The 18,576-nt window shown below is 39.3% G+C and overlaps 1 protein-coding gene across 1 annotated transcript in view; it reads right to left on the bottom strand.

Moving 5' to 3' along the window:
- Positions 1-4,659: 4,659 nt before the first annotated feature.
- The window catches only part of LOC128737786 (uncharacterized), a 146,169-nt gene continuing 132,252 nt past the window's right edge, over positions 4,660-18,576 (bottom strand). The window contains exons 4-6 of the mRNA XM_053832493.1: positions 18,155-18,542; positions 17,468-18,096; positions 4,660-6,973 (exon numbers count right to left, since the gene is read on the bottom strand). Coding sequence (XP_053688468.1) covers positions 6,722-6,973; positions 17,468-18,096; positions 18,155-18,542 — 1,269 coding nt within the window. The 3' untranslated portion in view covers positions 4,660-6,721. The remainder of the gene's footprint in view (positions 6,974-17,467; positions 18,097-18,154; positions 18,543-18,576) is intronic.

Below are 18,576 nucleotides of genomic sequence, written 5' to 3'. Positions count from 1 at the left end.
TGCCTGACTGTCAGTCGTCGTCATTTGAAACAGTCACTAATTTCAGCTGAAGCTTGCTTGTAACATTCTGTTCAACAAATAAAACCAGTTGTCTAATGTAGCGAAGGTAAGAGAAAGTTAGCTTCATTTATTTGTTTCGACAATGTCGGGCCCTGATCAGAATACGGGGTTCTTTGCGCTTTATGAGTATTCTTGCCATAAATGCAAAACCCTAAAAAGTTCTGGTCGGTCGTAAACGAGAAACGTAAGGAGAGTGGTCTTCCAGCTAAGATGTTTCTTGGTGAGCAATCATCTAGCGGTCTCGAAGATACTTGCGGTTTATTTGCTCAACAGTTCTCAAGTGTTTTTACTGACAGTAACGTATCAACTGAGGGGATTGAAGATGCTATCAAGCTTGTCCCAGAGAACCTCTGCTGTATCAACATTGTTAGTTTCTCCGAGAACGAAGTCATGAATGCTTTAAATAAGTTGAAGCCGTCTGCAACTCCTGGGCCGGATGGCATTCCCGCTCTCATGTTGAAAAAATGTGCAATTCCACTCGTGTATCCACTACGCAAAATAATCAATCGATCTCTTTGTGAGGAAACGTTTCCTGCAGTTTGGAAGAAGTCGTTCGTTTTCCCCGTGTATAAGAAAGGAAACAAAAATGATGTTCAAAATTACCGAGGAATCACCTCACTTTGCGCTGGTTCTAAAGTATTTGAAATACTGATATCTGATGTGTTACAGCGTAATGTTACTTGTTACATCTCGGCTGATCAGCACGGGTTCTATCCTGGCCGTTCAATTAACACAAATTTGGTCGAATTCACTTCATTCTGCATCCGGAATATTGAAAAAGGAGCTCAAGTGGATACTGTTTACACTGATATTAAAGCCGCTTTTGATCGTGTCAACCATCGTCTACTTTTAGCAAAGTTAAGACGCCTGGGAGCGTCTCATTCATTCGTACGCTGGCTAACATCGTTCCTCTCCAACAGCTTTCTATCAGTAAAGCTTGGAGACTTCAAGTTCCAGATTAAGTCGGGAGTAGCGCAAGGCAGTAATTTGGGACCGCTGTTATTCTCGCTTTGCTTCAATGACCTCTGCCTGGCGCTTCCAGTTGGTTGTCGAACTCTGTATGCTGACGACTTGAAAATCTTTTCCGTCGTACGGTCGAAGGAGGACTGCACGCGGTTTCAACAGTTACTCGATTTGTTTTTCGGATGGTGCACGTGCAACCATCTGACTATTAGCGTGGCAAAGTGTATGGTAATTACGTTTACGAGGAAAAAATCGCCTTTAGCCTACTGCTACACTATTAATAGCCTGTCAATTCAGCGCGAAACAGTGGTGAAGGACCTTGGGGTGTTGTTGGATACCGAATTGACTTTCCAGTGCCACTATAGCTACATTGTCGCGAAAGAAAACAAAAACTTGGGATTCATCATGAGAATTGGGAAGGATTTCCGTGACCCCTATTGTTTGAGATCACTTTACTACTCGTTAGTTCGGTCTACCCTCAAGACAGCTGCAGTAGTTTGGAGTCCTTATACTACAACGTGGTCTACAAGGATTGAGGCTGTACAAAGAAGGTTCATAAGATTAGCATTGCGATTCCTTCCATGGACTAACTCGTTTGAGCTCCCCCAATACGAAAGTCGTTGTAGATTATTAAGCATGGATACCTTGGCTAATAGAAGAAATTGCACGCGTGCTATATTTATCGCTAAATTGCTTTATGGTGAAATAGACGCACCCAACATTTTGGCGCAAGTGGATATAAATGCACCTGCGAAACCTCTACGATCCAGTAACTTTATACTCCTGACTTTTCATCGGACGGCTTATGGTCAAAATGAATTAATTCGAGCAATGTGTGCTATATTCAATCATGTGTATCATTTGTTTGATTTTTGTATTACGTGTAACTATTTTAGAAATCCTATCTATAATTTTAATTATTTTGACTGATCGTATGTAATGTTTTAGTATTATCATGTAAACCCTGTTGTCCGATGATGTAAATGAATAAATGTAAAAAAAGGATCTGCCAGGAAAGAATTTGGAATACTATGCAAGGTTGTTTCGGTTTGGGAATGGAGGAAAAATTCGTGAAGGAGACCAGGGCATTCATTATGCTGGAAGCTGCAATACCGGTTTTCACCAAAAGCTCCCAATACCGACAGCCCTATTTGGGACATATCCCGGAGAATTTGCGGAATGTAGAGGTGGTGTTCATGCCACCAGGGAGATGAAAAAGAGAAAAGCATGAATAAGGCTTTCAGACCAATTAGTCTGACTTCAACACTTAAGTTGAAGGACAAAATCACAGATATCCGCAAAGAGTTTAAAGAGTTCTCCGTTGCATGGAAATCCACATACATACCAACACGGCAAATCTACGGAAAACCCACTGCACTGTGTAGTGACGTTAATTGAGAAATCACTCAAATATTAGGAGACGGCATTTTGTGCTTTCCTTGATATTGAAGGAGCTTTCGATTACACGCCCTTCGTTCCAACTATTATGGCTGACTTTCAAAATGGAATTCACCAGTCTACAATGAAGCAGTCTTTTGAGCAGAGAAATCACAGCAGCATTGGGAAATACGTCAGTCACGATTTTCAAAATGCTGTGATCAAAGGATGTCCACAAGGAGTACTCTCCTTCTCGTTCTGTATACTAATGGCCGATGCACTCCTTTACAAAATATTGCATCTTGGTTATGAGACTATTGCTTAGGTCGTCGACGTAACTTGTCGTCGGAGGAATGTTTCACTGACTTTCCAGTTTGGACTTTGACTGACCGACGTTTTGACTGTTTGACCGACTTTCCAGTGGTCAGAGGAAAGTTTGGAAGCAGTACTGTCAAGTTGTTTGTTAGGAGCTCTAAGCACAACCATGCTATGAAGCTTACAAGACGAACTTAATACAAGCCCCACAAAAACAGTTATTATATCATTCACTAGGTGAAGAAAACGTTTCCCTGTACTGATTGGTGCCAGGCTGAGCTTCAGCATAAGGGTCAAACTCCTCAGAATAATTCTGGTTGAAAAACATAACTGGGCATCGCATTGGAATCAAATACAGGACTGTAGACCAAACAGACCTAACCCAAATCCTACAGCAGCTTAAAATGGCTCAACTCAACTTGTATTGTATCATATGAGCACAATCATAGGATTCCTAACTAGACACTGTCCCGCTCTTTATCATTGAAATAATATCGGATGATACCGATACCTGCCGCTTTTGTAGGTCTGAACTTGAATGTTCAGTGCATCTGCTATAAAATTATGGGGCTCTAGCTTTATCTAGGCATAACTACTTCCGAAGTTTCATTCCTAGAGCTAAATTCCCAAAGGGTCAATGATTTTATTAACCATGTAGTACCGAATCGGGGCTCAAGATTACAACTATTTAGCTCAACTCCAACAATGGGTATGAGCAGTGCGTAAACTTTGATAGAGCAATCGGAGCCTGCCTTTTAATTCATGCGATTGTGGCATTTAAAAAAAGCCCCACTACTTAATCTGCACAGGGCCTCGCGGCTTGTAACGTCGGCTCTGAACACAAATATCGAAATGTGACGAACTAAAAGTCTATTGAAAACGCCACAAATGTTTAGTTGAGTGCATGTTATGCACCTGCAAAATAGGAACGTTGCGGAAAGCGGAGTGATTGCACGAGCTGCCATCTGATGGCAACCATAAAATGCAGTACCGGATTTTCGCGATAAATTGAGGCGATGCCTAATGCCTGATATCTGACGGTGCCTAATTATGATGGAGCTGTGCGTCCGCGAACGCAAACGAAAAGCCCGTTTCTCCATGATGATAAAACTCAAACACGTAATTTGAGGCTGCTCCAGAGTCGTTAGGTAACTTTTTCAGAAGCCTTCATGAGGCAACAAAACTGTCCAATTTTCACCATAAGATGAATGAAGATGAAGGGTAGGCGGCCCAAAATAGAAATAGGCCGAAAAAAGAAATAAGCCGAAAAAACTGGAGCTGAATTTGGCAAGTTGATCCATTATTGTGCTCATGTTATCTGGAATCATGACTTCCAAAAGGTGGAAAACGTGCAATTTTCAAAACCATCGATACTGGATAATTTTATTTAAAACATTCTATATTTACGTTAGCTTACCGTGCGTAGGACATCTTTATCCGCTAAAGGTTCCACAACTTAGCAACTTTTCTGTTCACATTCTAGTGCTCAACTCAAATGCTGCTATCACATATAGAATTTGCTCAATCTATTAACACTCCGTTTAGAACTTGTTACGCAGGCTGGTAGAATACTACACCACTATGTTTAACACCACCAGGTAATACCAATCAGCACAATAAACCTGTAATTATTGCCAGTAACAATAATTAGTTGCTAAAACTAATATGTCGAACAATTTCAGGTTCATCTGGAGAAAAAATACACTGAGTAAATGAATACGTTTGTTTACCATCATAGCCACAGTCAGTTTTTCCCCACGCCTACTATGTATCTTGCTTTATTGTTGACTGAAATCAGAAGAGGACACAACCTCTACTGATGGCATCCAACATGTTCAGAGGCCATTATAGTAGTGGAATTCGTTCGGACAAAACGGTAAGCTCGCCGGATTGAATCAATTTAATTTTTATTCTATTATTTTTATTATAATAATATACCTTTTTTTCTTTTTTGCTCGTTTTCTCTCGTTTAATTATAATAATATAATAGGTTGTATATTTTGCGAAAATCACAATTCTTTGTTTTCTATAATGTGTTTTTTTTTGTTTCTTTCACATATAATCTTCACTGTTAATATATATGTACTAGCAATGTGTAGCCATTGTGTTGGTTTTCTCGTTATCGACAGCTTCCTCTACTGTTTCGTTCTCATTTTGTTTAGATTATCCTACAGCTACAGACCGAGTAAATCAGTATTTTATTCATTTTTTGTTCAGGCTTATACGCAAAAAAATGAGTTTAAGTCGATTGCACGAGTGTATATCTATATCGGTTCGCTTTATAAATCCACCATCACCATTTTTTTCTGCTATTTTTCACTATGCTTCATTAATCGTAAGCGAAACCATCTTCTTTATTTACGCAACCTGTTACCGCTCTGTCGCTCGCTCGTTCATTTTGATTTTACAAGTCTCGTTGAATGTGAGTTTTTTCTTTTTGTTACAATCTAAGCCTATTCTCGGGGGATCGTGGAACGATTTTCCGACAACCTAAAAGGTAGAGAATTGTATTCTACACAGATGCCGCGCGATACTATAAAACTGATAACAATTAGAGTTTACATTTGTTAATTAACTTTGTTAAATGTGTTTCTGCACATAGTTTTGCTGCACTTAGTGCACATATCAGTGTTAATGATAATGATAGTTACGTTCCGTTCGTTTTTCAGCTTTGCGCCACGCTTATTAGCTCAGCGCGCGGCAAACAGCAGCTGATTCGATCGATTTATTCCTAACAGAATTAACAACCAGTTAATTACCTACGTGTGTTAACATAAAAATACAGATGCTGGGTATGATAATACTATAACTATACACAATAAGCATTAACTAAAACAAGCAAATTTGAACTAAAAATAAATAGTTTCGCAAACCGATGTACACTTAACAAAACGCTTACAAGCTGCGAAGCAGCCAACACTTAAAAATGAACTTGAAACTTTAACTAAAATTTTTTTGAACCGATTTACATATTTCGACTTTGCCTCCCTTGCACTGCTTCTAGCATGCAGATGCAAGTGCCAAGGCGAAAGAGATTGTTCAGTCAGTACTGTGTGGCTGTGGTTGTGTGATTCATTCGCTTGGACTTCCGTCCATTCGTCTTAATTAGTATCATAAACATACTTGCTAATAAAGAACAATATCTGTAAAAATGAAAACAACCTATTCTTCTCTCAGAGAGCACTAACGTACGTACGAATGATTTAGTGGTTTGGTGAGGTTCGCGTGTGACCGCGTGCGCGGTCACCCGGGAAACCACAGTAAATAAATTGGTAAATTTCCTTTTGAGAATTCTTCCAGTGTGGAAAGAATTCAATTTTGAGTGTCGTGAAATATTTCCGTTTCTTTCAGACGGACAGCCGAACTGTCAACGGTTAAAATTTCTTCAATCAAAGTAAGCCGCGTGCGCGGTGCTTTTTCTTCGATTATAAGTTTGTGATGCTTAACCGTGGTGCACGTGGTTCGGTCTGAACTATTATTGTGTTATAGTTTTGTGACAAAACAAAAAAAACAGTGACGGTTCCTCTGGTCCTGATTGTGTGTAATCTGATTTATTGGAAAGGCACGGCATTCAAACGTGCTTCGGTAAGTGATGGTTCCACTGTATTCAGTCTGTGCTTTGCTGTTGTTGTTGTTGTTGTTGTTGCAAATTCTCTATTCGGTACAATACTAGTACAAAAAAATGTGCAGCCCGCTAAGAAACCAATCTACGAAGCCAGCCATTTCATTCTAACCATATCCTGAGCAAAATTTGTTCCGTGATTAACGTGTTTTTTTTTCAACTGGTCAAGTCTTTTCGAGTTTTCCCCATTTTGTTTTACAATAAATTATTTCATCTAGCTTTCTCATCTCAAACTACAATAAGGCATATTCTTTTGTTCGTTTATCCGGTTTATCCTGAGCCTAACTCCGGCCTAATTTGGCGGCCGTGGCACTACTCCAGCCAGAGTGCGGCCTTGCTTCGATCAGTCAGTCACTTACACTTCTCTCTTCGCTCCCGCTAGCCCTAGATCTTGGTCACCAGCGTTTTCACCTGCAGTAGATTACGTACGTTTTCGTTGTACTTCACCAGTACCACCTTGTTGGAGTTGATGTTGAGCTTCTCGCCGGCGCACAGCAGCTGCAGGCAGGTGGCGCGCGTGAGGAAATCTTCGATCTTCAACTCCCGAATAATGTCCCGACAGCCGCTCCCGCTGTGACCGTTGCTGCTGCCATTCGTTGAGTTGTTAGTAGTGGCCGGGGTGTTGCTCGAACAGATCTGGGAAGGGGAAAGATCGATATATTAGTGTCACATGAATTGTACTTTAAAAAAGGTTTATGTCTGACCAGAAGGCTAACGTTTAAGTCTAAATCCAGAACCATATTCAAGTTGGAGTCGAAGCCCAATAGCAAAAGCAAGACCAAGACCAAGATCCAAGGCCTACGACCAATATCTAAGGCATAACACTGAAATCCTAGACTAAGACTAGACTAAGACTAAAGCCAAGACTAAAATCCAAGACCAAGTCCGAGATCTAAGGCATAAGACTGAGGTCCTAGACTTAAGACTAAGATTCAACGCCAAGACCAAGACTAAGATCCAAGGTCTAATATTAAAATCCAAGGTCTGAGACTAAAATCCAACGCATAAGACTGAGATCCAAGACTTGCGACTAAGATCCAACACCAAGTTGGTCTTGGTTGCGACTAAGATCCAACACCAAGTTGGTCTTGGATTTTAGGTCCAAAATCATGACTAAGATCCAAGGCCAAGGCCAAGATCCAAGGGTTAATATCAAGATCCGAGGCCAAAAACCAAGATTCAAGGCCTAAGACTAAGAACCAACACCAAGACTTAAGACCAAGATTCAAAGCCTATGGCTAAGATCCAAAACCTAAGACCTAAAAACAACGACAAAGATAAAAAATTGATGGAAAGATAGCGCAAGTATGATGAAAAACTGGCGATAAGATGACAAAAATACGATGAAAAGCGAATACGATGAAAAGCGAAGTGAAAAACGACAAATATACAACGGAAAAAACTCGGAAATACGATAAAAAGACGACAAAATAACGCCGAAACAGTGAAAAAACACAAAAAAAGCCATTTGAAATTCGTCAAATAGGCTGCAAAACATGCAAAAAAGCCCACGATAAAATGACGAATGAACTACAGAAAGGCCAAGAAAGAACCACTAAAAGGCAGTAAGAAGACAACGGTGACGAAAAGCGGCAACAATCTGGCGAAAAAACAACTCAAAAAATAGCAAAACGAAGAAGAAAAGTTGACAAAAAAAAACTTTAAAATTAATACGGGAAGACGCCAAATCAGTAGACAACCAAAATGGCAAGAAATCGTTGAAAAGACAGAAAGACAAATGATAAAAAAGCGATAAAAATATGACTAAAATACGATTTTAAGTTGGTGAAAAGACAACAAAAATACAACGAAAATAACATGAAAATACACTAAAGAAGACGATAGAAACACGCCAAAACAGCGACAGATAAAACAGCGAAAAGACGTTTACAGAGTCAAAAAGGCGACAAAACATACATAAAACGAAACAAGGACAAATATGCGGAGAAATACGATGAAAAAACAACAACAAAAAAAGCGGTGCAACGAAGATGAAAAGTTGACGAAAAAACAAAACAAAAAAGACAACAAAATGACGACGGAAAGACGGCAAAACAGCAACAAAAAATCGTTGAAAAAATGTCATTAAATGGCAAGAAATGGAGTTCAAAAACAGTGAATAGACGACGCAAATACGCCCAAAAACGGCAAACAAAAACATGAGAAGTCAACAAAATGATAGAATGATGATAAACAGATGATGAACACGGAAAAAGCAACAAAGAGAGATATCAAGTCCAAACGAATTCTGATACGTTGGAAAAGTATACTAAAAAAAAACGGACAAATGGCAAAAAAAATCTGTCACAAAAGCGACGAAACTACCGAAGAAAGAGGTATAAAATCGAACAAACATAAAAAGACAAGACAAGAAAAAACATAAAAAATAAGACAAAGATGCCTAAAACACAATTCATTCATTGTATGCAACACAAGAGATGAGATGGTGAAAAGAGGACGGAAAGCGTCGTAAAGACAACAATAGGATGACAAAAAGACATCAAAAAAGAAGCAAATAAACAATAAAAATGCGACGACGAGGTACGGCGAAAAAAACAGCAAAAAGACGACGGAAAGATGACGAAAAAGTGGTTATAAGTAGGCGAGGAAAAGATGAAAAACAGGACAAAAGATGATAAAAATGCAACTAAAAGCGATGAACACGCCAAAACATGCCCTAGAAGTGGCAAAATAGGTCAAAAACATGAAAAAAATTACGAGAAGACTGCAAATTTGATGCAAAATAGCGATGAAGAGAAGATAAAAAGACGGCAAAACAGCAACACAAACCGTACTAAAATACATCTAAAAAGCGTTTAAAACGTGACATTCAAGATGAAAAAAAAAGACTACGAATGTACGACAAAACGACGGTAAGAAAATGGTAGTAAAAAATAACATAAAAATAAATAAAAAAAACGTTTTGTTAGTAACGAACACAACGACAAAAAAGATGGCGAAACGATGACAATAGAAAACGATGTAGAGGATAAATGGTTCACAAAAAACTGAATAACGAAACGACGGACGACGGGCTATAACGAAAAACCAAAAACGGTATCCCAAAATGCTAAAAATGGAGGCCAAAACAATGACAAATGACAACAATGGCGTCAAAGAGTCAATTCGGTGTTAAAAGGGACTCTAGTATATTAGAAAAGTATATCAAAAACAAAATGCGGCCCAATGGTGATTAAAACACACCAAAAAAGAGTACAAAAACAGCAAAAATATCAAAAACAGACAATTGTAAACGAAAAGACGACAAACTGACGCAGAAAAAGTGAGGAAGAGACGATAAACGGATGCAAAAACGCTTGGAAATTAAATAAAAAGAAAACTTATCCAATTTAATGATACTATGTATATTTATTCTTGACAAATACGTATTTCGCCTACGACTTGCAGGGTTCCACAGACATGAGTTTTCTTTTCATTTAATTTCCAGGTTTCATATTCTACTAAGACCGTCCAAAAACTTCAGTCAAAAGCGCGACAAATGACACCACGACAGGAAAACGTCAAACGAACGACAAAAAAGCAGTAAAAAAAGCGACTTTTCGGTTTTGGAAACAAACAGAAAGTCGATAATTGGCAAAAAAGTGACGAAGAAACGCTTAAAAACAGTGAAACAAGGATGCAAAATTGACAAAATAAAGAAAAAAAGACGACAAAATGACGATGAAATAACGCCAAAAAAAGCAATAAAGAAGACAACAAAAACGGTTAAAATAAGAGTTCAAAAAATGACAATCAGACGACCACAAAGGTGCCAAAACAGCAATAAAAAATGCAAAGGAAACCAAAAACGGCAAATTGCCACGACAAAAATATATCAAAAGGATGATAAAAAGACGACGAATACGAAAAAAAATACAATAAAGACATGACAAAAGCAATCGTGAAAGCATCGAAAAGATAACAACAAGACGACGAAAGTCGACAAAAGAACTAAAGCCTAGTATCGACCTGAAAAGAAATGGGCAAAAAGATAGGCCAAGAAATGTTAAAGAAAAGATTTTCCATTTGCGATTTCTTTAGCAGTATGCGCCTCACAAGAAATATTATTTCACTTTCAGATGGCGCAGTTTTACAAGCAAGTGAATAATATCCGGCGCAATTATTACCACAAGAAAAACTACAGATAATTGCTTGGCCTTGCAGTTGTCAAATTTTCTTCGGTAAATAGCAGGATTTTTTCTTGAGCTGTTTTCTTTTCAGCTGGATACTAGGCTTAAGATGGCAAATAGACGACTAGAAGACCGTGAAAGGATAGCGAAAAGTCGACAGAAAGATGACGAAAAAGTGATTACAAATAGACGAAAGGCCTATGATAAACAAGACAAATGTCGTCAAAAATGCAATCAAAGTACGTCGAAAAATCCTACGACAAAAAATGTTAAGAACTGACAATAAAAAATACCGACAATAGAGTAGAAATTGATGCAGAAAAAGCGATGACGAGACGCTAAAAAGGCGATAAAACAGCGACATAAAACACTAGTAACACATTTAAATAGCCCAAAAACGCGACAAACTAGACAAAAAAAGATGACGAATATACGATAGAAAAACGATGAACTTATCGACAGCCTTATTGATTTGTTGACAACAAATTGAACTCATCGTCAGGAGCAAACAACTAACAAAAAGATAACAAAAGAACGGCGAAACGCAAATGAAAAATTGATAAAAAAACAAAAAAAAACGATAGAAAGACGCAAAAACAGAAACAAAATTGACAACAAAAACGGTCGCCGATAAAGTGTTACACAAAGCTAAAAAGAGAGGTTAGAATACGACAATCAGACGACGAAAAGATGGCAAAAAGATTATGAAAAGTCAACGAAACGACAGAGCGATGCCAAACAGACAAAATATGCCAAAAACAGAAGTCAAAGAATTAACGAACAGAAGATGAAAATACGGTGAACAGTGAGCCACACGACCGACGAACAGACGATACGTCAAAAATACGTCAAATAGGTGATAAACAGACCACAAATACGAAGAAAAGCTATTGAAGAGATGACGAAAGACGACAAAAAGGTGTTGAAATGGCTACAATAATATAAGGAAAAGTTAACAAAATAACGGAGACAGCAAATAGACGACAAAAAGATGACGAAAAAGTGATGACAAGTAGGCGAAAAGGCGTCGAAAAAAAGACGTAAGATGACAAAAATAAGATGAAAAGATGCTTAGCTTAGCTTAGACTGATTGCACATATCAATGGTTGCACTCAGTGATTGACCCGAACCAGTGAAATTGCACAATGAATCAAGTGAATGAGGCTGGGAGTGACCGATCATCCTCACTGTGCAAAACTCAGTGACTCGATATATAAAGGGTCAATAACTGCGCCGGCCACGTCCTTGCAATCAGATGGTATTGGGGAAGGAGTATTAGTGTAATCTTTGCTGTTTTTGGGACCGTGTTAACCTCTGCATCCCTGCAAAGATTACAGGAAGGAGTTGCGATTTGTTAGTAAGGCAGGTTTCGTTGGATCGGGATTCACCTTGATAAGTGATATGATCGTTATTCTTTAAATTTATTTAGTTTTTAAAATGGTTGGGAGAATTATTACATATTTTAATATTTTCAAGTCGACAGTCAAGATAAGCCTGTTTAAGATATTTTAGTTTTGCGAACAGATTTATACCAGAGAAATTTTTTTTAGCTTTGCCTGGAAATAGTGTAAACAACAGGTGGATAATTGTTGGATCAAGGTAACGAGTAAAATGTGTTATCATTATTGGCAGCAAACTAAACTCAAACCGGCGGTCGTAGGGAGTTTTGCTATAGGTATCCGAGATTATGATATGTTTCTGTAAATGGCTATTTTTTTGAGGACAACGCGCGTACGAATTATGATGTATACATTAATCGTTTCATTTACTACAGAGAATGAGCATGATGTACTAATATTGGATCCGCGAGTTTTAAAAGTATATAGTCAATATGTATGAAAAAGATTGACGATTGGGTATCTTAAACTTCAAGCAGCAAAAAAGAAAAAGAATGTTGGTTATCGATTATTTGCTAATCAGTTCACTCCAAATACTCTCTGCGAATAAATGAGTATACTCAATGACTGGTCAAGCCGGTCAGCCTATCAATTGATCAACTTGAATATTGAGCATCACTATGTCTAGCTCAACCGCTGCGTATATTTATGTATCGCAATCATACTCCTAAGCCATTAAATAATGACTATGTTGGATGATTATATTCCATTCTATGTCAATCAAGTATTAATGCGTATGAAAACAAAAGATTCTTTACTTGGGAAAATCGAAATGGAGTATTCCGATGCAATCCGAATTGCTGCAGACGTGTCCCACATGCTCACAATCAGATAATCATAATCAAAAAGATATATGTCTTCATAAACCAAAAACCACCGTAATTTTGAAAATACCATCGCCAACACGTCTCATTGTCATTATCATACAAAATCAACTGGTAAACAACAGGCTCACTGTACACTCCCCCTGGTATGGATCATTGAATGCAATGATCTAATGCAAATACTAAAGAAAACCTGAATTCCGATTCCAATACTTCCTAGTGGCAACTGGCAACCCACCACCAATACAGAGGCGAGTCCAAAATGCAAACATCTCCTGAAAACGAACTAGACTAAAAAAACATTACCTGTTCTGTCTTGTAAAAAACATATTTGTGTGCTGACAGAGCCCTTATAGAACCACTTAAGAAAAAAAGAGAGAAACATTTTGCAAAAGCTCGCTTTGCCAGGATTACGATGTTGCCCTGTTGCCACTTTTAAAGTTTGTACCTTTGAGTTTGAGTGAAACAAAAGCAAGGTCAAGAATCTGTTAGAGTGCAAAAGACCGAAACAAAAACAAATAGAGCAAAAAGGGATAAAATCGACGTACAAATAATGAATATACGATGAAAAATTGACAAAAAGACTCTGAAAAAACAACAAAAATAAGACAAATAGATGACAATTAATATGAAGAAAAGACAACAGACGAGATGATGAAAAGGCGTCGAAAATACAACAATTAAATGACAAAAAGGGACGTCTATTAGGACGCCCATAGAGACACAAATACAGTGACGAAGCGCGGTGAAAAGACAGCGAAAAGACGACGGAAAGATGTTGAAAAAGTGATTACAAGTAGCAAAAACATGCCGAAAAAATACCATAACGGTCTAAACCGGCAGTAGAAACCGACGAAAGGCACCTGCAGAAAATGTGATGAAGAGACGATCAAAAGACGACAAAACAGCCACATATAACACTAGTAAAACATAAATCAGAAAATGACAATTTGGTAACAAACAGACAAAAAATGTCAAAAACAGAAGTCACAAAATAACAAACAGAAGAAAAAATACGATGAAAGCAACAAGACGACAACAATTCGATAAAGAGTTGATAAAAAGACGAAATACGAAGAAAAAACATTAAAGAGATAACAAAAGGCGGTGAAACGGTGTCTAAAAGACAACAATAAATAGACGAAAACAAAAGAACAAAGGCAGCAATCAGACGACAAAATGACGACCATGTGGAATGAAAAGACAATGAAAAGACAACGGAAAGATGACAATAAAGTGATGACAGTGATGGCGAAAAGGCGTAGAAAAAAGATGTCAAAAGACAATAAAAAAAATTACAAATTGATGAAAAACGGCAATTAAGTGACGATAAAAAACGACAAACCGCTGATGTGAAGCGGAGGGCCAAAAGGCAAATATCCTAAAGAACGAAAAACTACTAACAAACGTTAAAAAGAACAGAAATACGACCAGAAGACCACAGTAAAAGATGACGGAGTATACATTTATTTATTATCAAATTTTAACAAAACAGACGAAAAATTACCGACGAATGGAGAAAAGAATGAGCGTCATTGAATAATTTATACAATTTTTTGATTCAGCACGAGCCACACCAACTCTGCTAGAGGAAGTCCACGTCTAAGTCCAAAACTAAATCCAAGTCGAAGCCCTAGTAAAGTAAATCCCATTTCTAGTGACTAGTGCTAGTCTTATTTCTCGTCGCTGAAATTCTTGTCTTGGAAATTTAAGTTTCAGTTTCGGAAGTTCAATTTTTAGTCTTGGAAGTTCAAGTTCTAATCTTGAAAGCCCAAGTTCTATTCTTGAAGATCTATTTCTATAATAAAAGTTCAATTTCCAGTCTTGGACGACCAAGACCTAGGGAAAGTCCAAGTTCTAATCTTGGGAGTCTAATTCCTGGTGTTGGAAGTTCGAATTCTAGTCTTGAAAGGCCAAGTTCTAGAGAAAATGCAAACTCTAGTCTTGAAAGTCCAAGTTTCAGTCTTGGAAGAGCGATTTCTAGTCTTGCAAGTTGAGAGTTGTGGGTTCAAAGTCCACCTGGACAGTCAATTATTTTTCCCAGTCCTTCAAATGTTCGTTCTTCACAAAAACACATTTACTCCCTAAAAAGAAGTACAAATTAACTTGGCCAGTATAAGTCAATATCAAAAATGATAAAAAATTGCAAGTTCAGGTTCCAGTCTTGGACGACCAAGTGCTAGGGGAAGTCCAAGTTCTAGTTTGAGAGGTCCAAGTTGCAGTCTTGGAAGATCGATTTCGTGTCTTGGAAGTCCAAGTTCTAGTCCTGGACGTCCAAGTTCTAGAGGAAGTCCAAATTCTCTAAAGTGGAAAGTTCTAGTCTTGGAAGTCCTAGTTCTAGCGGAAGTCCAATTTCTAGTGATAGTCCAAGATCTGGTGTTGGAACTAAAAGTTTTAGTCTTAGAAGACCGATTTCTAGTCTTAAAAGGCCAATTTCCAGTCTTGTATGACTAAGTTCCAGTCTTGGACGACCAAGACCTACGGAAAGTCCAAGTTCTAATCTTGGAAGAGTAATTCTTGGTCTTGGAAGTTCGAATTCTAGTCTTGGAAGTCCAAGATCTAGAGAACATGCAAACTCTACTCTGGAAAGTTCAAGTTATAGTCTTGGAAGTCCTGGTTCTAGTGGAAGCCTTATTTCTAGTGATAGTCCAAGGTCTAGTCTTGAAATTAAAAGTTTTAGTCTTGGAAGATAGATTTCTAGTCTTGGAAGTTCCAGTCTTGGACGACCAAGTTCTTGGAGAAGTCCAAGTTTTAGTTTGAGAGGTCCAAGTTCTAGTCTTGGAAGTCTAGCGTCTGATTTTGGAAGTCCAAGTTGCAGTCTTGGAAGATCGATTTCGTGTCTTGGAAGTCCAAGTTCCAGTCTTGCCCTACTAGCACCGTTGTTACAACGTTGTTGCGGAAACCGAAATACAGTGGACCCCCGTTCGTTTGAACGATTCCTCATGCAAACTAACGGGGTTAGCTTTTAATTTGAACAACTGGTAACCCTAAATATGCTGGAACATGTGTGAACTGGGTGCCCTGCTCTTTGTTAGTGTTTTGGCGGTTTGATACAGTTGGCAGTTGCAAGCAGCGAATATTCATTCTCCGATCGGTTTTCTACCATAATCGTTGGGAAAACGCAATGTGAAACAGATTAAACACGCTAGATCAGCACAAACAAATCGTGTTTATGTGCATTGTCTGCATAAGCAAATGATGTCATATTGAGTATGACGTTTGAACCATTTTTAATTTGCACGTCGTGCAAACCAACGGGGTTCAAATTAAAAAGTGTTCAGATTAAAAACGGTCAAACGAACGGGGGTCCACGGTATAACTAATTTCAGTCGTAATTCGGTTGCTTCTACTAAATGGGCCTAAAGTGTGCTACTTGGGTGGAGAACCAAGTTTTAGAGGAAGTCCAAATTCTAGTCTGGAAAGTTCAAATTCTAGCCTGGGAAGTCCTAGTTCTAGTGGAAGTCCAATTTCTAGTGATAGCCAAGATCTAGTCTTGGAAATCTAATTTCTGGTCTTGGAAGTCCGAATTTTAGTCTTGGAAGTCCAACTTCTGGTATTGGACTTCCAAGTTCTAGAGGAAGTACAAGCTCCACTTTTAGAAGTCCAAGTCCTAGTCTTGAGAGTCCAAGTTCAAAGTCAAAGCAAAGCCCAAGTCGAAGCCCAAGTTCTAGTAAAGGACGTCCCATTTCTAATGGAACCCCAATTCTTACCTTGGAACTTCAAGGTTCAGTCTCGGAAGTCCAATTTCTAGTCTTGGAAGTTCAAGTTCTAGTCTTGAAAGTCCAAGTGCTATTCTTGGAACATCGATTTCTAGTCTTAAAAGTCCAGTTTCCAGTCTTGTATGACTAAGTTCCAGTCTAGGACGACCAAGACCTACGGAAAGTCCAAGTTCTAATCTTGGAAGTCTAATTCCTGGTCTTGGAAGTTCGAATTCTAGTCTTGGAAGTCCAAGTTCCAGTCTTGGACCACCAAGTTCTAGGAGAAGTCCAAGTTTTAGTTTGAAAGGTCCAAGTTCTAGTCTTGGAAGCCTAATGTCTGATCTTGGAAGTCCAAGCTGTAGTCTTGGAAGATCGATTTCGTGTCTTGGAAGTCCAAGTTCTAGTCTTGGACGTCCAAGTTCTAGAGGAAGTCCAAATTCTAGTCTGGAAAGTTCAAATTCTAGTCTTGGAAGTCTTAGTTCTTGTGGAATCCAATTTCTAGTGATAGTCCAAGATCTAGTCTTGGAAGTTTATTTTCTGGTCTTGGAAATCCAAATTCTGGTCTTGGAAGTCCAAATTCTAGTCTTGAATGTTCATGTGCCAGTCTTAGAGTTCTAGTCTTGGAAGTCCAAATTCTTTTCCTGGAAGTCCAACTTCTAATCTTGGACTCCCAAGTTGTAGAGAAAATCCAAGTTCCACACTTCATCCAAGTCCGAGTTCATCTCTTGGAAGTCCAAGTCCTAGTCTTGATAGTCCAAGTTTTAGCCTTGTAAGTCCAAGTTCTAGTCTCGGAAGCCCCAATCCTAATCCTCATCACAAAAACCTGTCTGACGTAGTACTACGCAAGGTGAGTTAAAATAGGTGATCTAGTTTTCACAGTTTGTAGAACAGAAGTGTGCGGAACGATTGGTTAGCAACCATCAACGTTGTTTATACATTCAGCAGTTTCCGCTTTGGAAATTTCGGTGGTCGTCAAGGGTAACTCAGAGGGGGTGAAAAACAAATTTGAACATCAGAAAACCTTTCTTGACTAACCTTGGTACTACGTAAGCAACGCGGTCATACCAGCTATCGTACTCACCTGTCTTATCACCGCCTCCTTGGATTTCAACTTCAAAAAGTTGCACAAATCCGTCATCATCATCCACTTGTCCGCGCCGGACTCGTCTTTCAGGAGATACAGCGGAGGCAGCGGCCGATCGGCTTCCTCGTATTCGAACAGAAATTCCCCCGCATCGTCGTCATCATCGTCACTACCGTCAAATTTACCTATCCCATTGTGGTTTTCTACATCCTTCCGTTGCAGCTGGCCATTCACGTAGGACGTAGGACCAGCCGTGGCCGGCTGGCCACCTCCGCCGGTGAGCTCCTGAATGTCGTTCAGCACGACGGCACAGTCCTTGTATTTGCGCTCGCAGATTGCGTCGGGTTCTAGTTTAACGTCGAAATTCATAATGTTTGAGTTGGAGTCGCACTTCTTCGGCGTGGTCGGTGTCGTCGTCGTCGTCGTCAGCGGAACTGGCAGCTCCGGAGGTGGGAGTGGTGGCGGAGGAGGTGGAAGCTTTGTCGCCCTATTTTCCATCGTCTCCGACGATGCTGTGAAATTACTCGCCGAAGAGCGTTCCGTTGTGGTCGAACTGTTGTGCACAACGTCGTCCTCCTCGAATCCGGGAATGTCCGCAAATATGTCGCAACCGCTTTCCTCGGGGTCTGTAAGAAAGTTAATTTTATTTCACAATTATGAAGGAATATTGGACTCAGAACAAACCGTGAATCTTCCATGGTCCATCCATCTTCCAGCCGGTTTTCGTAGAACTCATACTCTGAATGTCGTACAAGTGATTCTCCAAAAACAGTGCCATTTCGTTGTTCTCCGCCAGCTGAATCGGCGTTTGGCCGGCGTACGTTGCCAGCAGCGGATCTGCTCCGAACGCCAACAGCAGCCGGACAACTTCGATGAAGGAATTTTCCACGGCTTCGTGCAGTGGCCGCACCCCAGAGGGTGCCGCTTCCGAGTGACTAGCTCCGTACTGCAGCAAATAGTTGCAAATATCCAGATGACCCTTGGCACAAGCCTCATGCAGTGGGGTATAACCTGCGTTGTCCTTCAAATCCGGGTCCATTTCCAACCGCTCCAGACAGTACACGATGACGTCCTGTGAATTAAAGCAAAATAAATCCGTTATTTTG

Source organism: Sabethes cyaneus, chromosome 2, assembly GCF_943734655.1.
Source record: "Sabethes cyaneus chromosome 2, idSabCyanKW18_F2, whole genome shotgun sequence".
Lineage (NCBI taxonomy): Eukaryota > Metazoa > Arthropoda > Insecta > Diptera > Culicidae > Sabethes > Sabethes cyaneus.
Note: the sequence above shows the minus strand (reverse complement) of the source record. Positions and strands in the feature narration are given on the sequence as shown.